The sequence below is a fragment of the Nycticebus coucang genome, chromosome 10 (assembly GCF_027406575.1).
Source record: "Nycticebus coucang isolate mNycCou1 chromosome 10, mNycCou1.pri, whole genome shotgun sequence".
In the NCBI taxonomy this organism is placed as follows: domain Eukaryota; kingdom Metazoa; phylum Chordata; class Mammalia; order Primates; family Lorisidae; genus Nycticebus; species Nycticebus coucang.
Window position 1 is genome coordinate 120729407 of NC_069789.1, and position 26615 is coordinate 120756021.

Sequence of the window (26615 nt, forward strand, 5' to 3'; positions counted from 1 at the left end):
GATTATTTAATTTTTTAAATAGATTTCTGTTCTCTGGTAAAATATCCCTTTTTTTTTTTCTGTTTTCTTGAACATGAACATAAATAACTGTGTCCATGTCTGAAAACACCAAATATGTGGATCACCTGGGGGGTCAGGTTCTATTGTCTTGCACTTGAATTTTGGTCATTTAATCTTTTTGTTCTGGAAAGTCTGATTAATTTTGGCTATACCTGTTGACATTGCTTATAACAATTTGCGGAGGCTCTGTAAGATATCTTTATCCACAGAGGATTTATTTTCTTCTGGTAAATAAGAGTATCAATACACCATTTTTATCCAGTTAGGTTGCATATCCATTACTCATGAGGGTTAGGGAAATGAGCCATCTCCATGTACCTTTGGGAAGACAGCTGCACAGTATACACCAAATCTGAAAATGACAGTTCTTTGATACAGCACTAACTCTAGAAATTTCTTCCAAGGAAATAACAGTACAAGTCCATGAAGGTGAGTGTTACTATTCTAATTTTCTTTTCCGTTTTTTTTTTTTTTGGAGAGACAGAGTCTCACTTTATGGCCCTCGGTAGAGTGCCGTGGCCTCACACAGCTCACAGCAACCTCCAACTCCTGGGCTTAAGCGATTCTCTTGCCTCAGCCTCCCGAGTAGCTGGGACTACAGGCGCCCGCCACAACGCCCGGCTATTTTTTGGTTGCAGTTTGGCCAGGGCCGGGTTTGAACCCACCACCCTCGGTATATGGGGCCGGCGCCTTACCGACTGAGCCACAGGCGCCGCCCTATTCTAATTTTTTTTTTTTTTATCAAACTGCTGTTTAGAAGACACAAACTGAGCATCTCATCAGTAGAAAGTTAACACATAACACAGTATATGGATAGTGGAATACTGCACAATTAACATACAGATCTGCGTTGACAGAAATTATTTCCAACATATCAAATAGTGAAGAAAATTAGGTTACAAAATAGTATGCATATTACCCTAGCTTTAAAAAAATAGAATGTGTATTCATAGGCATAGCGGGACGTTCTGAAAAGTGTTCAGTTTATACATGTCAATAGTGTTTCTATTACTCATAATAATGCCTTTTCTGAATTATTTTGCTTGTTTCTAGGCATATATCTAAAAGAATGGAAATAAGCATATTGAAGAGATATCTGCACCCCGGTGTTTCTTATAGCATTATTCACAAATATTCAAGATACAGAATCAATCTGAGTATCCATCAAGGAATGAATGGATAATGTGGCATTATTCAGCCATTAAAAAGAATGAAATTCTGTAATTTGCAGCAACATGAATGGAATCAAAGTCCTTTACCTTAAGTGAAAGAAGCCAAGCATAGAAAGATAAACATCCTGTCATCTCACTCATATGTGGGAACTAAAAAAGTTAATCTCATACAGATACAAAGTAGAATGGTGGTTACCAGATGCTGGGAAGGGCTGGGGGTGGGATAACGAAGAGAGGTTGGTCAGTGGGTACAAAAACAGAGTTAGACAGAAGGAATAAGTTCCAGTGTTTGATAGCACATTAGGGTGACTAGAGGTAAGAATATAATGTATATTTCAAAATAGCTAGAAGAAAAAAAATTGGAATGTTCCCAAGACAAAAATATGATTAATGTTTGAGATGATGAATATTTCAACTACCCTGATATAATCATTACAAATTATATACATGTATCAAAATATCACATGGACCCCATACTAGGTACAAATATTACATTAATATATTTTTTATTTTTTGGTTCTAGCTTTATTTATATAGTATACATATATATATATGTATGTGTGTGTGTGTGTGTGTGTGTGTGTGTATTTTTTTTTTTTTGCGATTTTTGGCCGGGGCTGGGTTTGAACCCTCCACCTCCAGTATATGGGGCTGGCACCCTACTCCTTGAGCCACAGGCACCACCATAATATATTAATAAAAAACAATTTCAAGTATTAGTTTCATTTTTAAATAACTGATCCAAAGCCCTCTTTCAGTCAGGCCTATGTTCTGTCCTACCTGTTTTCTTTTTTTATTTCTGGCCAGGGCTGGGTTTGAACCTGCCACTTCCAGTATATGGGGCCAGTGCCCTACTCCTTGAGCCACAGGCGATGCCCCCTACCTGTCTTCTTTTTAATTATGTATACCAATGCATCCTCCTTTTTGTTTCAACCAGTTTGAGTTGGGTTTTCTATTTCTTAGAACTGAAAACATCTGAACTAATATACCCAACTGTGTGCTCTAGGGGTCTGCCCCAATATCTGATGGTGACAAAACAGAGCATTATTGGCCCTGTATTTCTTAGGGTAAAGTGAAACTTGAGATATCATGGAACTTAAGTACCTATTGTCCTGGAAGGTAAGGTCTGGGAAAAATATTGTGGGAATACCCTCCACACACACACTAAATAGACACCTAGCTGAGTAAACCCTCCAACCAAGCAAACCTGAAAACCACAGAAGCATCTGAGAAGTATGGGGTGTTGTCCAAAACGCTCTGCACCTTTAACAGCTTAGTTCAACATCCAGATTGCACACTAGGAGATGCTCCCCTTCTTTGCACAGCCTTTTCTCATGAAGCTTTATGGAATGAAAAACCAGTTGGGGCCGAGCACAGTTTCTCACTCCGGTAATACCAGCACTTTGGGAGGCCAAGGCAAGAGGAACACTTGAAGCTATGTGTTCAAGACCAACCTGAGAAACAAAGTGAGACCAACCCTGTCGCTACAAAAAAAAAATAGAAAAAATTAGCCAGGCATGGTGAGGCCTGTAGTCCCAGCTGCTCAGGAGGCTAAGGCAGGACTGCTCAAGCCCAGGAGTTTTGAAGTTTTGAGGTTGCCATGACCTATGATGCCACTGCCCTCTAGCCTGGGCATAAAAGACTATTTTTCGTTCAGCCTGTTTCTATCACAAAAGCCACTCAAAAAGAAAGTCTGTAAAACTTACACTATATACTGACAGTACACTGTATAGAGGAAGTCTTAAATGATAAGATTAAAACTTAGTCCATTACTATTTTAAAAGTGAAGCTGAGACTGGCCAGGCCCAGAGGCTCACACCTATAATCCTAGCACTCTGGGAGACTGAAGTGGGTGGATCGCTTGAGCTCAGGAGTTCCAGACCAGCCTGAGCAAGAGCAAGGGCAAGACCCCATCTCTAAAAACTAGCTGCACGTGGTGGGATGGGCTACGATGGGCTGTAGTCCTGGTCTACGATGGGCTTAAAGATGGGACGTGTGGCTGAAGCTCTTACTATACATGTCACACTATGTATAAGTGTAAGTTTTGCAGACTTTCTTTGGGGGGGGGTGCCTTTTGCGATAGGAAGAGGCTGAAGGGGAAAAAAAGCCTTTTTTTGCCTGAGGCTAGAGTGTAGTGGCAGAATCATAGCTTATGGCAACTTCAAAACTTCAAAACTGGGCTGGGCTCGGCACCTGTGGCTCAAGCGGCTAAGGCACCAGCCACATACACCTGAGCTGACAGGTTCAAATCCAGCCTGGGCCCGCCAAACAACAATGACGGCTGCAACCAAAAAATAGGTGGGTGTTGTGGCGGTTGCCTGTAGTCCCAGCTACTTGGGAGGCAGAAGCAGGAGACTCGCTTGAGCCCAGGAGTTGGAGGTTGCTGTGAGCTGTGATGCCACAGCACTTTACCCAGGGCGACAGCTTGAGGCTCTGTCTCAAAAAACAAACAAACAAAAACTTCTAGGCTTGAGGCAAGAGGATTGCTTGAGCCCAAGAGTTTGAGGTTACTGTGAACTACAACAACCATTACACTCTACAGAGGGCGACAAAGAATGTCTCAAAAAAAAGTGAAGCTGAGCCAAGGACAGAAGCCAATTGCGAAAATATTACTCGAATTGTAGTTTTTGTAATTTTGTATATATTTTTAAGTGATCACTTCCTTGAATTCATTTTTAAGGCTTTGTACAAGAATCCTTTTCCTATTACAATTAATATGACTAGTTGGGGTTGAACTCATTAAAATTTGCAAATATTTGTCCTATCCAAGAGCACCTGCTATTTGTTAGGTACTGGCTCAAGGTCATAATTGTACACCAGTAAACAAAGTTCCTTACATTCTAGCAGAAATGTATTTTGTTTATGTTCATTGTTATACTTTGGTTAAAGTCCCAACCTTACTTATAATTTTTAAAGGTCTCTCTACTGTGTAGTCTCTATTAAATGTGAAGACTCTGATTGAAACTCTTACTGTACCATTCTTATAGAGATTCTCTGCTATGTTTTCTTTCTTTCATTCTTTTTTTTTTTAGACAGTCTCACTATGTTACCCTTGGTAGAGTGCTGTGCTGTCACAGCTCACAGCAACCTCAAACTCTCGGGCTTAAGTGATTCTCTTGTTTCAGCCTCCCAAGGAGCTGGGATTACAGGCGCCTCCCACAATGCTTGGCTACTTTTTGTTGCAGTTTTCATTGTTATTTAGCTGGCCCGGGGCCAGGTTCAAACCTGCCAGCCTTGGTGTATGTGGCTGGCGCCCTAGCCACTGAAGCACCGACCCCTTTGCTATGTTTTCTTGACAACTGTGACATTTTTGTCTCTGCATAAAGCACTGGTCATAGACATACAAAAAATGTCTACACTAACGAATTCTTAAAACATGACATTTTATAAATATTCCCTGCTGTGTGGATTTTCTAAGGGAAATGAGAAGTCCAAGTCTTGAAGAACATCTTTACCACATTCATCATGTATACTGGATTCATGACCATTATGGACTCTCTGATGAACCTGAAGACATGAACTCTTACTAAAACCCTTACCACACGCACATTTGTATGGTTTCTCTCCAGTATGGACTCTCCGATGGGCCTGAAGATGGGACGTCTGGCTGAAGCTCTTACCACACATGTCACATTTATAGGGCTTCTCTCCTGTGTGGATCCTCTGATGAACATGAAGGTAGGAGTTCCAGATGAAGCCTTTCCCACATTCTTCACATTTGTATGGTTTCTCTCCTGTGTGGACTCTCTGGTGAGCCTGAAGATGTGAACTCCAACTGAAGCCCCTCCCACATTTATCACATTTGTAGGGTTTCTCTCCAGTGTGGACTCGCTGATGGTCTTGAAGATGCGAACTCTGACTAAAGCTCTTCCCACAGGTCTCACATTTGTATGGCTTCTCTCCTGTGTGAACTCTCTGATGGGCCTGAAGATGAGCGATCTGACAGAAGTCCTTACCACATGTGTCACATTTGTAGGGTTTTTCTCCTGTATGGACTCTCTGATGGGCTTGAAGGTGGGAATTACGGCTGAAGTTCTTATCACACACATCACATTTGTAGGGTTTCTCTCCAGTGTGAATTCTCTGATGGGTTTGAAGATTTGAGGCCTTACTGAAGCCCTTCTCACATACCGTGCATTTATATGGTTTCCCTCCAGTGTGAACTGTCTGACGCAGACCAGAATTCTGATTAACCATCCTGTCATGTGCCTCCCATTTGTATGTTTTATCTCTAGGGTGGGCTCTCTGAGGGGCTTGAAGTTGTGATGTCTGACTGAAGCAGACTTTATCATACACATCAGTTTTACAGGTTCTCTCTGCAGTATTGTGTACACACTGAATGTTAAGATCAAAGTTATGATGGAAACTCTTCTCATGCTTGCCAGATGTATACAGCTTCTCTCCTGGGTGAATAAGCTCATGGGTGGGAAGAGAGAAGTTCTGAGCATATACCTCACATCTGTGGGTTTTTTCTCCTGTGCTGAATCTCTGAGGAGGGTGCAGATGCAAGCTCTGACTGAAGCCTTCAACAAACTCATCATTCCTACAGCACTTTTCTCCCGTGTAAACGTTCTGATGCTTGGGAAGCACTGAACCTATGCCCTTCCCATGCTCAATACATACAAGGGGCTCCTCGCCTAACAGCAATTGCTGGTGAAGTTCAAGATGACACCCAACATTGAAGCCTTTTCCATTCTTATCAGAGGTTTGCTTTCCTGACTGGATTACACTACACTGGGATGATTTCTTCATGAAATCTTTCCCACAATTATTGGTGCTAAAAGCTTTCTCTCTTTTGCATACTCCCCTATCATCACGGTGGTGAGAAATCCTTCTGCTAATTACACAGCGATCGCATTTGTAGAATTTATCTTTCACATCAATTTGCTGACACCTATTCTGATAATTCTGGGACTCTCTCAGATACATTTTCCTCCAGAAATCCCAGGTAGTACTAATTGGAATCTCTTGATTTTTGATACTATTGGAACTCTTCCCTCTAAGTTTTATTGTACAGTTCTCATCTTCAGGGACCTGAATATTTTCTCCTGCTGATTCCCTCCAGAATGGATCACTTTGTTTTAGCCACCTGGATCTCTTGCCTTGAAGATTTATTATGGAGTCTTCATTTCTGGTTAATTTACTTGTAAATTGTTCCAATATTTGCCAGCACATAAGATCTTCATGTAAAAGGTATCTTAATCCTACTTCTTGAAGAGACTCTATTTCATTTTGATTCCGGTGTTCTAGAAAGATAAAAGAGAATTTATAAACAGAGCCAGGTGTGGTGGCTCTGGCCTATAATCCTAGAACTCTGGGAGGCTGAGGTGGGTGGATTGTTTGAGCTCAGGAGTTCGAGACCAGCCTAAGCAAGAGTAAGACCTCATCTCTACTAAGATAGAAAAACTAACTGGGTGTTGTGGGAGGCACCTGTAGTCCTAGCTGCTCAGGAGGCTGAGCCAAGAGGATCACTTGAGCCCTCACGTTTGAGGTTGCTGTGAACTATGATGCCACGGTATTCTACCCAAGGTGACAGAATAAGACTGTGTCTCAAAAAAAAAAAAAAACCACCCAAAATATAACACATGAATATGTCATCGGGTGATGAATGATTAGTCACAAAATCAGGTTGAGTAAGGAGATGAGTCTTTTCAACATGGTAGTCAGCAGAGGCTTCTGTGATGAGAGGATAGCTGAGCAGACACACACGAAGAAGGTGGGGAGCTGAGAGGACGTCCAGGCCAAGAACATCCCAGGCAGAAGGACAAGCAAGTGACAGGACTGTAGGAAGAAAGATGCACTTTTGGCAGTTCTAAGAAACAGACAGCAGTCCCATGTGGCTGGAAGAGACTGAGTGAAGGGCAAAGGATAGGAAACCAGTTCAGAGAAGGAGTGGCCAGGTCACATTAGGATCCTGAAGGCTCCATATGAACTTGGGACTTAAGGAGTGAGATGGAAAGTCATGGAAGGGTTTTAAGCCAAACAATAACATGATTTGACTTACAGATATGGCTGCTGTGTGGAGAAGGGGCTGTAGGAAGACAGAAGTAGAGGCAGGAAGGCAGTGAGCAGATGCTGCACTAAAGCACTGTGGGGAATTCTGGGGGCCTGGGCCAGGCTGGCAGCCAAGGAGGTGGTGAGAAGGGAGCACTGGGCTAGACCCTGCAAACACTCAAAGCTGCATGGTTCTCACCTGAACACCCATCTCCTTGGGTCTCTGCCTCCATCATCCAAAGCTTCTCTTCGCTTCCTAACTGTAACAACATATCTAGTTTGAAGGGTTGATAGCCTATGAAAAAGAAATAGCATATGTATAAAGTGAATGCATTATAGGCAAAAATTTTAATCACAATACTACAATCTTCATATGCTCTAAGTAGTATTTTTTCAAAACTCTGATCATGAAACATTGTCTAAATATATTTTAAGTTGTGATCCAGTAGACTAATACAAATAAAACTCACTGAATCAAGTGATCAGATGATCTGATGCTAACCATTATCTACTTTTATCATATCTCCTTTTCTGTTTTACTCACTCCTTTTTGAGAGAGAGTCTTACTTTGTCGCCCTTGGTAGAGTGCCATCATGTCACAGCTCCCAGCAACCTCAAACTCTTGGGCTTAAGTGATTCTCTTGCCTCAGCCTCCCAAGTAGCTGGGACTACAGGTGCCTGCCACAATGCCCTGCTATTTTTTAGAGATGGGGTCTCGCTCTAGCTCAGGCTGGTCTCAAACTCATGAGCTCAGGCAATCCACCAGCCTTAGCCTCCCAGAGTGCTAGGATTACAGGCGTGAGCCACTGCACCCAACCCTACTCACTACTTTTATTTCACTGTAGGTAGCTCCATTTCATTAAACACAATAATGATGTAACTCATCAATTGATTTTAAAACTCACCAAGATGTCACAACTATAATTTGATTAAAAAAAAAAAAAAAAAGACAAAGTATCCCACAGGAATTAAGAAATTCAGACCCTCAAGTTCAGGGAGCATTTCAAGAATCTCAGTGAAACTAAGACACTCCTACAGGCTGACATTCAGTTACAGAAGGTGCCTATCCTCACCCACTGACAGCAGGTTTCTAAAGTTCTCCAGCATCACATCTTGGTACAGCTTTCTCTGGGCAGGGTCCAGCAGCCCCAGCTCCTCCTTGGTGAAGACCACAGCCACATCCTTGAAAGTCACTGTCTCCTACAACATCAAGCACATGTACCTCCATTTTATGACCAGCATCCACAGGGAAAGGGGTAGTATTCAGTGGGTGGAAAGGACAGGTGTCTGAGGGTCTTAAGACAATTTGAAGAAGTTTCCTCCTCTTCTCCAACCACATGGCAATACCATACACTAATTTTCCAGTTATACCAAAAGTATACACAATTAAAAAATTACCCACTGTATATTTAACTTGGTGCTGTTTGTTAGTATTCCAATCGCAGATGCCCTAAAACAAAACTATAATTTTTGTAAATCATGGGGTATATACGTTCTATAACTTCAATGATACTACCAAATTGTCCTAGAAATTGTAGGTCAATTCAGTTCCAAAAGGGTCTGATAGTTTTAGACTTTCTTACCCACCTTTACTAAGCCTGCGTACTCTTTGTTATAGTTTCACAAAGCCTTCCTGGGGAATTATGCAATTGGCCCTCTGTACTCTCAAGATACATGGCACCTATCTAAGACATTATCTGTGACAGGAAGGACACAAAATCATCATACAAAACTCAGTAGCATCTCTATACACCAACAACAAACTAGTAGAAAAAGAAATCAAGAAAGCAGCTCGGTGCCTGTAGCTCAAGCGGCTAAGGCGCCAGCCACATACACCAGAGCTGGCAGGTTCAAATCCAGTCCAGGCCTGCAAAACAATAATGACAACCAGAACTAAAAAATAGCCAGGTGTTGTGGCGGGCACCTGTAGTCCCAGATACTTGGGAGGCTGAGGCAAGAGAATGGCTTAAGCCCAGGAGTTGAAAGTTGCTGTGAGCAGTGACACAATGGCACTCTACCCAGGGCGATAGCTTGAGGCTCTGTCTCAAAAAAAAAAATAAAGAAAGAAAGAAAGAAAGAAATCAAGAAAGCAATCTCATTTACAATAGCTACAAAAAAAAAAAATATTTAAAAGAAATTTAACCAAGAAGGTAAAAGATCTTTACCAAAAAGCTATAACACTGATGCAAGAAACTGAAGAGGAGACACACACAAAAAGAAAGACATTCCACATTCATGGATTGTAAGAATTAATATTGTGAAAATGCCCCTACTTCCAAAAGCAATCCACAGATTCAATGCAATCCCTATTAAACTACCAATAACATTCTTCACAGAAATAGACAAAACAATCCTAAAATTCATATGGAATCACAAAAAACTTCAAAAAGCAAAAAACAATCCTGAGCAAAAAGAAGTAACCTGGAGACATCAAACTACTGGATTTCAAAAATACCCTACCAAGCTATAGTAACCAAAAAAGCACAGCAAAAATAAAAAAAAACAGATACATATGCCAGTGGAACAGAATAGAGAACACAGAAATAAATACATGTATTTACAAACTTTGGCAAAGGCTCAAGAACACTCACTGAAAGATAGTCTCTTCAATAAGTGATGCTGGTGGCTTGGCACCTGTAGCTCAGTGGTTATGGCGCCGGCCACATGCATGGGGGCTGATGAGTTCAAACCCAACCTGGGCCTCCTAAACAACAACAACAATAACAAAAAAATAGCTGGGCACTGCAGTGGGTGCCTATAGTCCCAGCTACTTGAGAGGCTGAGGCAAGAGAACTACTTAAGCCCAAGAGTTTGAGGTTGCTGTGAGCTGTGATACCACCGCACTCTACTGAGGGTGACATAATGAGACTCTGTCTCAAAAATAAATAAATAAATAAATAAATAAATAATAAAATAAAATAAAGTGATGCTGGAAGAATTAGATATCCATATGTAGAAAAATGAGACTAGATCCCTATCTCTCACTTAAAAAAATAAACTCCAAATTGATTAAAGACTTAAATGTAAGACCCCAAACTATGGAACTACCAAAAGAAAACATACAGAAAATACTTCAGGACATTGGTCTGGGCAAAGATTTCATGGACATTTCAAAAGCACAGGCAAAAAAAAAGTCAAAATAGATAAATGGGGGAGTATGGAAAACTAAAAAGCTTCTACCCAGCAAAGAAACAATCAACAGCATGAAGAGGCAACCTACAGAACAAGAGAAAATATCTCTCTCCAACTATTCATCTGACAACAGGATGATATTGAGAATATACAAGGAACTCAAAAACTCAATACCAAAAAAACAAACAGTTTAATTTAAAAATGGACAAATGAGCTGAATAGATAGATATTCTTCAAAAGAAGACATATAAATGGAAACAGGTATTAAAAACATGCTCAGCATCATTAGTCATCAGAGAAAAGCAAATCAAAACCACAATAAGGTATCATTTCACCCTAATTAAAATGGCTATTGTCAAAAGGAAAAAAAATTAAAATGCCAGTGAGGAGCTGCATTACTTTTTTTTCCCCCCATAAAACAGTATGGAGGTTCCTCCCAAAAAACTACACATAGAACTACCATATGACCCAGCAGGACCAATCCTGAGTACATACAAAAAGGGAAGGAAATCACTATGTTAAAGAGACGTCTGCACTCCCATTTTACTGCAGCACTACTCACAATATATGCAATCAACCTAGGTGTTCATGAACAAATAAATAGAGAAAATGTGATATATATACACAATGGATACTATTTAGCCATAAAAAAGAACAAAATTCTGTCGTCTGTGGTAACATGGATGAGCTTGGAGGACATTATGGGACGTGAAATATGCCAGGGACTGAAAGATAAATACCATGTGTTCTCACTCATGGGTGGAAGCTCAAAAAGTTGACCTCATAGAAGTAGAGAGTAGAGTAGTGGTTACCTGAGATGGGGAAGGGTAGAGGAGATGAAGGCAGGGCCAAAGATTTATTAATGGATACAAAAGTACAGATGTATAGAAGGAGTAAGTTCTACTGCACTATAGCACTACATAGTGACTACAATTAACAATAGTTTATTGTATATTTTCAAATAGCTAAAAGAGCATTTTTTCTTTTTTCATTTTTTTTGTGTTTTTTTTTATTGTTAAATCATAGCTATGTACATTAGTGCAATCAAGGGGTGCAATATGCTGGTTTCATATACAATCTGAAATAATCTCATCAAACTGTTCAACGTAGCCTTCATAGCATTTTCTTGGTTATTGTATGTAGACATTTGTATTCTGCATTTACTAAGTTTCACCTGTACCCATTCTAAGATGCACTGTAGGTGTGGCCCCACCTATTACCTTTCCTCCACCCTAACCTCCCCACTCCCTTCCCCTTCCTTGGCCCTTTCCCCATATTCTTGTGCTATAGTTGGGTTATAGCTTTCATGTGAAAGCTATAAATTAGTTTCATAGTAGGGCTGAGTACATTGGATACTTTTTCTTCCATTCCTGAGCTACTTTGCTAAGAAGAATATGTTCCAGCTCCATCCATGTAAACATGAAAGAGGTAAAGTCTCCATCCTTCTTTAAGGCTGCATAATATTCCATGGTATACATGTACCACAATTTGCTAGTCCATTCATGGGTCGATGGGCACTTGGGCTTCTTCCATGACTTGGTGATTATGAATTGGGCTGCAATAAACAATCTGGTACAGATGTCTTTGTTATATTGTGATTTTTGGTCTTCTGGGTATATACCTAGTAGAGGAATTATAGGATCGAATGCCAGGTCTATTTTTAGATCTCTAAGTATTCTCCAAACATCCTTCCAAAAGGAACATATTAGTGTGCATTCCCACCAGCAGTGTAGAAGTCTGGGAATGTACACTAACATCCACGCCAACATTTCTGGTCTTGCGATTTTGTTATGTGGGCTACTCTTACTGGGGTTAGGTGATATCTCAAAGTAGTTTTGATTTGCACTTCTCTGATGATTAAGGATGATGAGCTTTTTTTCATGTGTTTGTAGATCGTGCGTCTGTCTTCTTTAGAGAATTTTCTCTTCAAGTCCTTTGCCCACACTGAGATGGGATCACTTCTTCTTTTCTTGCTAATACGTTTGAGTTCTCTGTGGATTCTGGTTATTAAACCTTTATCAGAGGTATACCCTACAAATATTTTCTCCCATTCTGAGGGCTGTCTGCTTGCTTTACTTACTATGTTCTTGGATGTGCAGAAGATTTTTAGTTTGATCAGGTCCCAGTAATGTATTTTTGATACTGCTTTAGTTGCCTGGGGAGTCCTCCTCATAAAGTATTCACCCAGGCCGATTCCTTCAAGAGTTTTCCCTGCACTTTCTTCAAATATTTTTATAGTTTCATGTCTTAAGTTTAAATCTTTTATCCAGTGAGAGTCTATCTTAGTTAATGGTGAAAGGTGTGAGTCCAGTTTCAGTCTTTTACAGATCGCCAGCCAGTTCACCCAGCACCATTTGTTAAATAGGGAATCTTTTCCCCACTGAATGTTTTTAATTGCCTTGTCAAAGATCAAATAATGGTAAGTGGCTGGCTTCATCTCTTGGTTCTCTATTCTGTTCCAGACATCTACTTCTCTGCTTTTGTGCCAGTACCATGCTGTTTTGATCACTATCAATTTATAGTACAGTCTCAGGTCTGGTAGTGTGATTCCTCCTGCTGTGTTTTTATTGCTGAGTAATGTTTTGGCTATTTGAGGTTTTTTTCTGATTCTATATAAAATGAAGTATTATTTTTTCAAGGTCTTTAAAATATGACAATGGAGGTTTAGTAGGAATTGCATTAAAATTATATATTGCATTAGGTAGTATAGACATTTTAACAATGTTGATTCTTCCCAGCCAAGAGCATGGTATGTTTTTCCATTTGTTAACATCTTCAGCTATTTCTTTTCTTAAAGTTTCATAGTTCTCTTTGTAGAGATTTTTCACGTCCTTTGTTAGGTATATTCCCAAATATTTCATCTTCTTTGGCACTACTGTGAAAGAAATAGAGTCCTTGACTGTTTTTTCGGCTTGATTATTGTTGGTATATATAAAGGCTACAGATTTACAGGTGTTGATTTTGTAACCTGACACATTGCTGTATTCCTTGATCACTTCTAAAAGTTTTGTAGTAGAATCCCTAGTGTTTTCCAGATATACAATCATATCATCTGTGAAGAGTGAAAGTTTGATCTCTTCTGACCCTATGTGGATACCCTTGATCGCCTTTTCTTCCCTAATTGCAATGGCTAAAACTTCCATTACAATGTTAAAGAGCAATGGAGACAATAGGCAACCCTGCCTGGTTCCTGATCTAAGTGGAAATGATTTCAATTTAACTCCATTCAATATGATATTGGCTGTGGGTTTGCTGTAGATGGCCTCTATTAGTTTAAGAAATGTCCGTTCTATACCGATTTTCTTAAGTGTTCTGATCATGAAGGGATGCTGGATATTACCAAAAGCTTTTTCTCCATCAATTGAGAGAATCATATGGTCTTTATTTTTTAGTTTGTTTATGTGCTGAATTACATTTATAGATTTACGTATGTTGAACCAGCCTTGAGACCCTGGGATAAATCCCATTTGGTCCTGGTGTATACTTTTTTTGATGTGTTGTTGGATTCTGTTTGTTAGGATCTTATTGAATATGTTTGCATCAATATTCATTAGTGATATTGGTCTATATTTTCTTTTCTTGTTGGGTCTTTCCCTGGTTTAGGGATCAAGGTGATGTTAGCTTCATACAATGTGTTGGGTAGTATTCCTTCTTTTTCTATACTTTGGAAGAGGTTTAGTAATATAAGTACTAGATCTTTTTTTAAAGGTTTGGTAGAATTCTGACATAAAGCCATCTGGTCCTGGGCTTTTCTTTTTAGGGAGATTTTGTATAGTTGATGCTACTTCAGAACTTGATATAGACCTGTTCAACATTTCCACTTCTTTCTGGCTAAGTCTTGGTAGGTGGCATACTTCCAAGTGTTGGTCGATTTCTTTTAGATTTTCGTATTTTCTTGTAATATTTGTTAAGGATTTTTTTTTTTTTTTGCAGTTTTTGGCCATGGCTCAGTTTGAACCTGCCACCTCCGGCATATGGGGCCAGTGCCCTACTCCTTTGAGCCACAGGCGCTGCCCTCATTAAGGATTTTTTGAATTTCTGAGGGGTCTGCTATTATTTCGTCTTTGTCATTTCTGATTGATGAGATTAGAGATTTCACTCTTTTATTCCTGGTTAGGTTGGCCAAAGGTTTATCTATTTTATTGATCTTTTAAAAAAAACCAACATTTGGATTTATTGATCTGTTGTATAATTCTTTTGTTTTCAATTTCATTTAATTCTGCTGTGATTTTAGTTATTTCTTTTCTTCTGCTGGGTTTGGGGTTGGAATGTTATTTCTTCTTGAGTTGCTTGAGATGTCCCATTAAATTAATTTCCTCTCTTTCCGTTTTCTTGAGGAAGGCTTGCAGTGCTATAAATTTCCCTCTTAGGACTGCCTTTGCAGTATCCCACAGGTTCTGATAATTTGTGTCTTCATTGTTGTTTTGTTCCAAAAATTTGGTGATTTCCTTCTTAATCTTGTCTATAACCCATCTATCCTTCAGCATACGGTTATTTACCTTCCATGTTTTTGCATGGGTATGCAGGTTCCTGTTGTTATTGAGTTCAACTTTTATTCCATGATGGTCTGAGGAGATGCAAGGAATAATTTCTATTTTTTTAAATTTGCTGAGGTTGGATTTGTGGCTTAGGATGTGGTCAATTTTGGAGTATGTTCCATGGGCTTATGAGAAGAATGTGTATTCAGTTTTGTTGGGATGAAATGTTCTGCAGATGTCTGTTAAGTCCAGGTGTTGAATGGTTAAGTTTAAATCTAAAATTTCTTTGCTTAGCTTCTTTTGGGAGGATCTATCCAGCACTGCTAGAAGGGTGTTAAAATCTCCAACTACTATGGAACTGGAGGAAATCAAGTTGCTCATGTCTGTTAGTTTCTCTTATAAATTGAGGTGCATTCTGGTTGGGTGCATAAATATTAATAATTGAAATCTCATCATATTGAGTATTGCCTTTAACAAATATGAAGTGTCCATCCTTATCCTTCCTTATTTCAGTTGGTTTAAAGCCTATTGCATCTGCAAATAGGATTGCAATGCCTGCTTTTTTCTGCTTTCCGTTTGCCTGGATATAGATGACCATTCCTTCACCTTGAGTCTATATTTGTCTTTTAATGTAAGATGAGATTCTTGTATGCAGCAGATATTGGGCTTGAGTTTTTGTAGCCAGTCAGCCAACCTGTGCCTCTTTAGAGGACAATTTAAACCATTCACGTTAATTGAGAATATTGATAAGCCTTTCGATGGTCCGGTGGACATTTTTAATCCTTTTGCAACTGTGGAAGTTGGAATTTGATCAAAATTTTCTGGGTGTGTTTACTTTTGTGGTGGAGGATTACACTGGTCTTATGGAAGATAGGTCTGAGGATATCCTGGAGAGCTGGTTTAGTTATGGCAAATTTCTTCAACATGTGAATGTCGTTGAACTATTTAATTTTGTCATCATAAATGAAACTCAGTTTAGCTGGATACAGGATCCTGGGTTGAAAGTTATTTTGTTTTAGGAGATTAAAAGTTGATGACCATCCTCTTCTAGCTTGAAAGGTTTCAGCAGAAAGATCTGCAGTTATTCTAATATTCTTCCCCTTGTAGGTGACGGTTTTCTTTCATCTGGCTGCTTTGAGAATTTTCTCCTTCATATTAACTTTAATGAAATTGATTATGATGTGTCTGGGGGATGTCTTATTTGGGTTGAGTTGTGCTGGAGTTCTGAAACTGCTATCTGAATTTCAGAATCTCTTGGCATGTCTGGAAAGTTCTCTTTCATAATCTCATGGAGAAGAGACTCTGTGCCTTGTGAAGCCACTTCGTTGCTTTCGGGGATCCCTATAAGACGAATATTGGTTTTCTTCGAATTATCTCAGAGCTCTCTGAGAGAGTGATCTGTTTTTGCCCTCCATTTCTCTTCCTCTTTGAGAGTTTGGGAGCAGTCTAAAGCTTTGTCTTCAATGTCAGAAATCCTTTCTTCTATTTGCTCCTTTCTGTTATTGAGGGATTCTACTGTGTTTCTTGGATCTTTGAGGGCTGCAACTTCTTGTCTCAATGTATCAAAATCTTTGGTCATTTGGTCTTTGAATTTGTTGAATTCTTGAGATATCTTTTGGGTTACTGCTTGGAATTCTATTTCGATCTTATTTGCTATCCAGATTCTGAATTCAATTTCTTTTTTTTTTTTTAACAAAAAAAATTGTATTTACTTAGAAGCATTCAGAATGTCAACAAAACAGCTGCAACTTTTTTTTTGCAATTACAGAGTGGTATTCAGTTAACAGAACAACAATTATTTCGTATAAGCTGCATCAGAGACAACTGAAGATGAAAAAACTACCATCCCCATATATAACTAATTTGTGCTGTGCACCAACAAGAACCTGCTTTAAATTTCCATGCCAATTTACAACCCCCATACTGTACCAGGCAAGGTTAGTGGCTATTGAAAATACCACCAGGACAGGGCTATCTAAAGACACAGTCGGTAGTGTGTTAACTATACAAAAAAAGACACTGTACAGTTTAAAAACAAATCTTACACAGCCTTACCTTTCAATTTTTTTCTTTAAAAGGAGTGAGTTGTGTACAGGGGGGTTAAATGCTTTATAGACAAGAAAAAAAAACTGCACTAGAACCAACTTATTCATCATCATCATCTTCTTCATCTTCATCTTCTTCATCTTCCTCCTCCTCTTCATCCTCTTTGTCTTCCTCATCTTCCTCCTCTTCCTTCTTTTTCTTGCTTTTTTCAGCCTTGACGACTCCCTTTTTCGCTGCATCAGGCTTTCCTTTAGCTCGGTATGCAGCAATATCTTTTTCGTATTTTTCCTTCAGCTTTGCAGCCTTCTTTTCATAAGGCTGCTTGTCATCCGCAGCAGTGTTATTCCACATCTCCCCCAGCTTCTTTGCAACATCACCAATGGATAGGCCAGGATGTTCTCCTTTGATTTTTGGGCGATACTCAGAACAGAACAAGAAAAAGGCCGAAGGAGGCCTCTTGGGTGCATTGGGATCCTTGAACTTCTTTTTTGTTTCCCCTTTAGGAGGGATATAGGTTTTCATTTCTCTCTCATAATGGGCCTTGTCCGCCTTTGCCATATCTTCAAATTTTCCTTTCTCTTTAGCAGACATGGTCTTCCACCTCTCTGAGCACTTCTTAGAAAACTCTGAGAAGTTGACTGAAGCATCTGGGTGCTTCTTCTTGTGCTCCTCCCGACAAGTTTGCACAAAGAATGCATATGATGACATTTTGCCTCTCGGCTTCTTAGGATCTCCTTTGCCCATGTTTAGTTATTTTTCCTCAGCGAGGCACAGAGTCGCCCAGTGTCCGTCCGGCTCTCACTTGCCCCGGCGCTGTCTCTATGGAGCTCAATGTACTGCAATGGCTGTGAGAGCCTGAATTCAATTTCTCACATCTCAGCTATTTGTTTGTGCGTGGGATCTTGTGCTGTGTCTGCCCCATTGATTCTTGGGGAAGTTGATCTACTCTGATTATTCATATTGCCAGAGTTTATCCATTGATTTCATCTCATGATTGTTTTTCACCGTTGCCTCTAGCTGTCCTCAGAGTTGAGGAGGTGCCTCTCCAAGATTAAACCCCAGTGGGATCACTCTATTGTTGCTGGATCTTTGTAGGGAGTGACCCTGTGTACTCCTCTGGGGCTGCCCCAGCCAGGGAGCTCTGGTTGTGGGAGCAGCTCCGGAGTGTGAAACACCCGGATCCAGCAACAGGGCTGGAGTGGGGGTGGGGGTTGCACACAGTTCTGGGAGTGCCTGGTGCCCAGTGACTTTGGCTCAGAGAGCCCAAGGCTCCAGCAGTCTCTGGCCAGGAGAAGGGCTCTGCACAGAGGCAGGAGGGCCCTGGAGGGCACGAGGCTACCAGAGTCCCTGGCCAGACGAGCAGGCCGGTGTGGAGGCAGGGAGGGTACAGGAGGGAGGACACGGGGTTGCACTGCTCCTGGAGTTCCTGGTCAGGGCATGTGGAGGCCCAGTGGGTGCAGCTTTTACCAGGGTCTGGGCGGGGCAGATCGTGATGGTGGCACAGCTCTTACCAAGGTCCTGGCTCTGATCGCTGATTGTGCGCAGCACTTACAGAGGTCCGGGTGCCAATAGCTGATGGTGCGCAGCTTTTTAGGTCCAGGTGCCGCTACATGTGGTGTTTTTACTTGAGGTTCTTCGGATACTTCATATAGGATACTGGTCTTTAGTTCCAACCACGTTTCTACTACACGACCCAGCAATTCCGCTCCTAGATGTTTACCCTGGCTTGCCCAAAGTTCCCGATTTCCTCAGTTTCATCAGATAGATCCTCTGCTTTTTGACATTCAGAATCTGATTGAGGCAGTGGAGGTTCAAACTGGCGTGGTGGGGCGCGCGGACCGCGGCGGTTCCCAGCCAGAGGCCCCAGTGGCAGCAGAGTGGCGTGGACTCCACCAGCCACCGGGCAGGGGTGAAGGCCTGGGCTGGGCCTGAGAGCGCCAACTGAGGCAGGAGACCCCAGCTGCGTGGTGCCCGAGCTTTTTTTTCTTTTTGAGACAGAGACTCATTTTGTCACACTCAGTAGAGTGCTGTAGTGTCATAGCTCACAGCAACCTCAAATTCTTGAACTCAAGCAATTCTCTTGCCTCAGCCTCCCAAGTAGCTGGGACTACAGGTGCCTACCAGAACACCTGGCTATTTTCAAAGATGGGGTTCTGCTGTAGCTCAGGCTGGTCTCAAACCTGTGAACTCAAGCAATCCACCTGCCTCGGCCTCCCAGAGTGCTAGGATTACAGGTGTGAGCCACTGTGCCTGGCCCCTAGAAGAGTAGATTGTGAATGTTTCCAACACAAAGAAATAGAAAAGGATATATAAATAGCAAAAAAAATATATATATATATATGAAAAAGCATTTGACATTATTTATCATGATGGTAATACAGATGACAATCACACTGAGATGTCATTTCACACAAACAGCTAAAATTAAAAAATCTACAACATCCAATGATGGCAAAAATAGATGTAATGAAGCTTATATGCTGCTGGTCAGGTTGTACAATTGTATACATTCATCTCTTCTATAAACCCAATTATTACACTTCCCAAAGTTTACCCAAGTGAAAACCTACACACAAATCCTCACGAGAGACTGGGAATGGTGGCTAATGCCTTGTAATCCTAGTACTTTCGGAAGCCAAGGCCAGAGGATTGCTTGAGAGCAGGAGTTTGAGACCAGCCTGAGCAGGACCAAGACCTTGTCTCTACAGAAAAGTTAACTGGGCGTGGTGACATGCACCTGTAGTCCCAACTACTCAGGAGGCTGAGGTAGCAAGATCACTTGAGCCCAGGAGTGGGAGATTGCAGTGAGCTATGACTATGGCCCTATACTCCATTCATGGCAGCAGAACAAGAATAAATAAATAATAAATAAATAAATATAAATGCTCACAGGAGCTTTATGCGTAACAACAATCAAAAGGTACAAACAATCCAAATATCCTTTAAAAGGAGAATTTTGTTTATCCTTCTCAATATACAAACTAATATATTCATAAAATGGAATATAACTTCACAGTAGAGAGGAATGAAATACTGACATAAGCAATGACACAGATGAATCACAGATGATTCTCAAAATGCTTATGCTAAGGCTGGGCACAGTGGCTTACACCTGTAATCTTAGTACTCTGGGAGGCCAAGGCAGGCAGACTGCTTGAGCTCAGGAGTTTGAGACCAGCCTGAGCAAGTGAGAGACCCTGTTTCTACTAAAAATAGAAAAAGCAGCCAGGCATAGTGGCAGATGCCTGTAATCCCGGTTACTTGGCAGGCTGAGGCAAGAGGATAGCTTGAACCCAAGACTTTGAGGTTGTTGTGAGCTACTGTGAGAGGATACCCTGAAAAAGTAAGGTCTGAGACAGCAACTCTCAACCTGTGGGTTGCGATCCACAGAAACTGTATTAAAGGGCTGCGGCAAGGCGGCACCTGTGGCTCAGTGAGTAAGGCGGTGGCCCCATATTCCGAGGGTGGCAGGTTCAAACCCAGCCCCTGCCAAATTGCAACAAAAAAATAGCCGGGCATTGTGATGGGCCCCTGTACTCCCAGCTACTCAGGAGGCTGAGTCTAGAGAATTGCCTAAGCCCAAGAGCTGGAGGTTGCTGTGAGCTGTGACGCCACAGTGCTCTACCAAGGGTGACACAGTGAAACTCTTGCCTCTAATAAAAGGGGGTGGGGGGCTCTGGCATTAAGAAGGTTGAGAACCACTGGTCTAAGAGAACAGGTCTTCTCAAGGAGAAGGGGTAGACTTGCGAGGTCCTCCCCGTGATGACTTAGCTCTTAGGAATTTGTAGAAACTTAACTCCCTGGGACCTAGAAACTAACACTTGCTTCCATTTCTGTAAAAGCCTGTGGCTCTGTAAAAACCAGAGCCAGCCTCTTCAGCTTGATTCAAACTGACCAGTGGGAAAAGTAACCATGGACCAGAACTTTTTTTTAAGACAGAGTCTCACTTTTTCTTCTGAGACAGTCTGAAGTTGTAGCCCTCGGTAGGGTGCACTGACATCACAGCTCACAGCAACCTCAAACTCCTGGGATTAAGGGATTCTATTGCCTCAGCCTATCAAGTACTGAGAGTGGCGGGTTCAAGCCCGGTCCAATTGCAACAAAAAAATAGCCAGCCATTGTGGCAGGTGCCTGTAGTCCCAGCTATTCGGGAGGCTGAGGCAAGAGGATCCCTAAACCCTCCAAGAGTTGGAGGTTGACATGAGCTGTGACACCACCGCACTCTACCAAGGGTGACAAAGTGAGACTCTGTCTCTAAAAAATAATAATAATAAATAAAGTTAAGAAATACTAATGAGTGGATACTAAAAAGAAAAATGGAATACTTTCAACTCAAGACATAAATCAACAGTATATAAATCTTTTTTAAAAAGAAATTTTAGACTTTTTTTGAAACTCAGAATGCTGCTGAAATTTTTGTGGATTTTCTTTCTTTTTTTTTTTTTTGTAGAGACAGTCTCACTTTATGGCCCTTGGTAGAGTGCTGTGGCCTCACACAGATCACAGCAACCTCCATCTCCTGGGCTTAAGTGATTCTCTTGCCTCAGCCTCCCGAGTAGCTGGGACTACAGGCGCCCGCCGCAACACCCGGCTATTTTTTGGTTGCAGTTTGGCCGGGGCCAGGTTTGAATCCGCCACCCTTGGTAGGTATACGGGGCCAGCACCTTACCGACTGAGCCACAGGTGCCGCCCTGGATTTTCAATTACCATAAAAACAAGGGTGGCTTGGCACCCATAGCTCAGTGAGTAGGGTGCCAGCCACACATATCAAGGCTGGTGGGTTTGAGCCCGGCACAGGCCTGCTAAACAACTGCAACCAAAAAATAGCTGGGCTTTGAGACAGGCACCTGTAGTGCCAGCTACTCAGGAGGCTGAGGCAAGAGAATCGCCTAAACCCAAGAGCTGGAGGCTGCTGTGAGCTGTGACACCACAGCACTCTACCCAGGGTGACATAGTGAGATTCTGTCCCCCCCAAAAAAAACTCAAGGGTGATATATTCCATAAACATAAATAAATTTTAATGGCTTAGCAAGCATTATAACTGTATCTACAAACACATGATGAATGTGCTTATATTGTATGTATTATAAAATATATTATGGAATTATTAAAGTATGATTTTCAATTATAAACTATGCTGCTTTTTTTTTTTTTGAGACAGAGCCTCAAGCTGTTGCCCTGCATAGAGTGTCATGGCATCACAGCTCACAGCAACCTCAAACTCCTGGGCTTAAGCGATTCTCTTGCCTCAGCCTCCCAGGTAGCTGAGACTACAGGCGCCCACCACATCGCCCGGATGTTTTTTGGTTGTAGTTGTCATTGTTGTTTGGCAGGCCAGGGCTGGATTTGAACCCGCCCCCTCTGGTGTATGTGGCTTGAGCTACAGGCACGGAGCCTACACTATGCTTCTTGAGGGAGAAAGATTTTGTTTTATTTTATTTTATTTTTTATTTTATTTATTTTTTTTAGATACAAAGTCTCACTTTATCACCCTTGGTAGAGTGCTGCAGCATCATACACCTCACAGCAACCTCCAGCTCTTGGGTTTAGGCGATTCTCTTGCCTCAGCCTCCCGAGTAGCTGGGACTACAGGCGCCTGCCACAACGCCTGGCTATTTTTTTGTTGCAGTTTGGCCGCAGCCAGGTTTAAACCCGCCACCTTTGGTATATGTGGCCGGCGCCCTGCCCACTGAGCCACAGGCACAGCCCAATTTTATTTGTTTTAAAGTAAATTTATTTCAGGTTGATGTGAGAGTACAAACAACCAGATCAAAATATTTGATTTTGTTAGGTAGAGTCCCTCTTGTGGTTATGTCCCGCACCCCATGCCCAACCCTCTCCCCACCTCCATTGTTTCCCCTCCCCCCAACTTGAATCTAAATGAGTTTTTCTCCTATGTAGGCATGCATCAGATTGTTTACTGGCTTTGTATTAGTATTGAGTACACTGGATAATTGCTTTTCCATTCTTGTGATACTTTACTAAGAAGAACATGTTTCAACTCCAGCCAGGATATTACAAAAGATGTGAAGTCACTATCATTTTTTATGGCTGAATAGTATTCCATGGTGTGCATGTACCACAATTTGTTAATCCACTACTGAGTTAATGGGCATTTAGGTTGTTTCCATATATTGGTGATTGTAAATTCAGCTCCAATAAACAATCTAGTGCAAATATCCTTATGATAAAATTTCTTTTTCTTCTGAGTAGATGTTAGTAGTGGGAATGTGGGGTCAAATGGGAGATCTAATTTGAGATCTTTGAGGATTCTCCATACTTCTTTCCAAAGAGGCTGTGTTAGTTTGCAGTCCCAGATATGTGTATTTTTGGTAGATTTTTCTTTTTTTTTTTTTTTTTTTGAAGTTTTGGCCGGGGCCAGGTTTGAACTCGCCACCCCTGGTATATGGGGCCGATGCCCTACTCCTTGAGCCACAGGCACCACCCAGATTATCTTTCCTTTTTAAAAGCCCATGCACAAGTGTTACAAATCAAAGCACTGTTTACCAATCTGCATGCTTGTTTGTAGCTTCTGAAAGATTAGACAAAAAAGGGAAACCCTTCTGAAACGAATACATAAAAGAATACCAAAGCATAAAAAATAATACTGAGAAAATTGAACATTATGCTTATACTGTGGTTGAATTTTTTCCTTTTTATTACTACTTGGGGTTAGAATAGAATTAGGTTACACTGATTGCGTTTCTTAGATAAAGTCCCTCTTATAACTGTATCCCACCCGCAAGAGTCACCCCCAAGGGAGATGCCATACATCATGACCCCCCCCACCTCTATTCCCTCCTCCCCACTGTGATTGTTGTTGTTATACATAAAGATGTATAAAGACATAAAAATAGTGTGAGGGAAATATTAACAGATGATATTTATTTATGTATTTACTTATTTAGAGACAGAATCTCACTTTGTCCCCCTTGGTAGAGTGCTGTGGAGTCATAGCTCACAGCAAGCTCAAACTCTTGGGCTCAAGCAATCCTCTTGCCTCAGTTTTTCATTTTTAGTAAAGATAGGGTCTCAGGGCAGTACCTATGGCTCAGTGGGTAGGGCACCGGCCCCATATACCAAGAGTGGCGGGTTCGAACCTGGCCCTGGCCAAACTGTAACAAAAAAATAGCTGGCCACTGTGGCAGGTGGCTGTAGTCCCAGCTACTCAGGAGGCTGAGGGAAAAGAATCGCCTAAGTCCAAGAGCTGGAGGTTGCTATGAGCTGTAACGCCACAGCACTCTACTGAGGGCGACAAAGTGAGACTCTATCTCTAAAATAAAAAAAAAAAGGCTCAGTGCCTGTGGCTCAAGCAGCTAAGGTTCCAGCCACAGACACCTAAGCTGACGGGTTCAAATCCAGCCCAGGCCCGCTAAACAACGACAGCCGCAACCAAAAAAAAAAAAAAAAATAGCCAGGCCTTGTAGCAGATGCCTATAGTCCCAGCTACTTGGGAGGCGAAAGCAGGAGAATCGCTTAAGCCCAGGAGTTGGAGGTTGCTGTGAGCTGTGATGCCACGGCACTCTACCCAGGGTGACAGCTTGAGGCTCTGTCTCAAAAATAAATAAATAAATAAATAAAAGACAGGGTCTCAAGCAATCCACCAGCCTCAGCCTCCCAGAGTGCTAGGATTACAGGTGTGAGCCACCACATCCAGCCAATAGATGATTTTTAAATATTAATGTGGGTTTTAAACATTTTTGTATCTGAATTTTTAGACTATTATTTATGAAACAAAAATGACTATAAACCACCACTATTATTTATGAAACAAAAATGACTATAAACCACCACTAAAAACAAAAGTAAAGACAAAAACAAAAACCAGAACCAATAAAAAAACAAGTAACTGGGCAGACCAAAAACACCTATTTTCTCTCCTTATTCTGCCCAACAAAGAGAAAAAAGATACATCTAATCTTTAAGAAAAGAGATGTCATTTTAAGAGATAAAAACCAAAACTCAACTCACCTGAAACTTGGTCATTTTCTCCTGCTCCTTCTGAGGAAGGCAGAACTGGGGAAAAAAAAAAAAAAAAAAAAGCAGTGAAGCTGCTCTGTGAGAATTTTTAGACGGTGACCCCCTCCTTTGCTACATAGCACTAGTCCTTCAGCCAGGGCCCCTTATGCAGGGAACAGCCTGCCTAACTGTAAGTGGCAAGTCTAACACAAGAGTCCTTTGCAGCTCCCAGGCTTGTTATTCTCATAGTGAGTATTATGGGAAATGAAAGGCAATAAATGTACTGGCTATAAAAGTATTCTCTGGGTCCACTTTGATTCCAAAGGTCTGGAATAGAATCCTGGCACAACTACTAACTCAGTTTTTTTTTTTTTTTCTAGACAGAGTCTTACTTTTTCACTCTACACTCACTTGTAGAGTGCTGTGGCATCACATCTCACAGCAAATCAAACTCTTGGGCTCAAGTCATCCTGTTGCCTCAGCCTCCCAAGTAGCAGGAACTTCAGGCACCAGCTATTTTTAGAGATAGGGTCTTGGTCTTGGTCAAGCTGGTCTCAAACTCCTGAGCTCCAGCAATCCACCCAACTCAGCGTCCCAGAGTGCTAGGATTACAGGTGTAAGCCACCACACCCAGCCACTACTAACTCAGTTAAAGCTAACTAACCTCCCTATGACCAAACTGGTCACCTACAAGATGAGAATAATAATTTCCTTCAAAGTATTGTTGAGAGGGTCAAATATGGGAGTAGATGGAAATTGTTATCATTGATTTTCTTGCAGAAAATCAGGTAATATCATGCATCATAAAATCGTCCTTGCAAGTATCTTTTCCCATCATTTCCAATTAAGGATTCTTTTATAACTTCCAGATTTCAGAAACTATACAATGCTTTGTCTTATGAAATTTCACCTTCAGGAGTCACCAGTAGCTCAGTGGGTAGGGCGCCAGCCACACACACAGAGGCTGGCAGGTGTGAACCCAGCCCAGGCCAGCTAAAACAACAATGACAACTGCAACAACAACAACAACAAAAACAAAATAGCTGGGTGGTGTGGCGGGCACCTGCGGTCCCAGCTACTTGGGAGGCTCAGGCAAGAGAAGCGCTTTAAGCCCAAGAGTTTGACGTTGCTGTGAGCTGTGACATCACAGCACTCTATCCAGGGCAACAGCTTGACACTCTGTCTCAAAAAAAAAAGTATGAAATTCACCTTCATCTCTGAAAAGTAATTCTGATTGGCTATATTACTTAATACACCTTGTTGTCCTGTAATGTTATTTGACACCAGCATCTGGTTTTGTAAAAGGTATAAATACATGTAAATTTTTTTCACATAGCCAGAAAAAGATTACCACCTTCACTATGACCTAGGGATAATTACGGGAATAATGTATTAGTCCTGGTTTGTTCTTAAGTACATTTGAAATATTTCATGTTTGAGGACGTGAAAGTATTATTGCTAACTGTACATCAACTTGTGAATACTCTGAAAAAGCTGTGGCTTCTGGCTCGGCGCCCATAGCACAGTGGACACAGTGCCAGCTACATACACTGAGGCTGGTGGGTTCGCACCCAGCCCCAGCCAGCTAATGACAACCGCAACGAAAAATAGCTGGGCATTGTGGTGGGCACCTGTAGTCCCAGCTACCTGGGAGGCAGAGTCAACAGAATCGCTTAAGCCCAAGAGTTTGAGATTGCTATGACAGCACTCTACCAAGGATGACATAGTGAGACTCTGTCTCAAAAAAAAAAAAAACAAAAAAACAAAACTGTGG

General features: G+C 41.4%; 1 protein-coding gene across 1 annotated transcript; it reads right to left on the bottom strand.

The window, feature by feature from the left end:
* Nucleotides 1-4662: 4662 nt before the first annotated feature.
* On the bottom strand, nucleotides 4663-26525 carry ZNF233 (zinc finger protein 233). The gene is given in 5 exon segments (XM_053606235.1): nucleotides 4663-4748; nucleotides 4751-6478; nucleotides 7426-7521; nucleotides 8300-8426; nucleotides 24854-26525. Coding segments are annotated over 5 exon segments (1995 nt in total). The 5' UTR covers nucleotides 24869-26525; the 3' UTR covers nucleotides 4663-4719.
* Nucleotides 26526-26615: the final 90 nt, after the last annotated feature.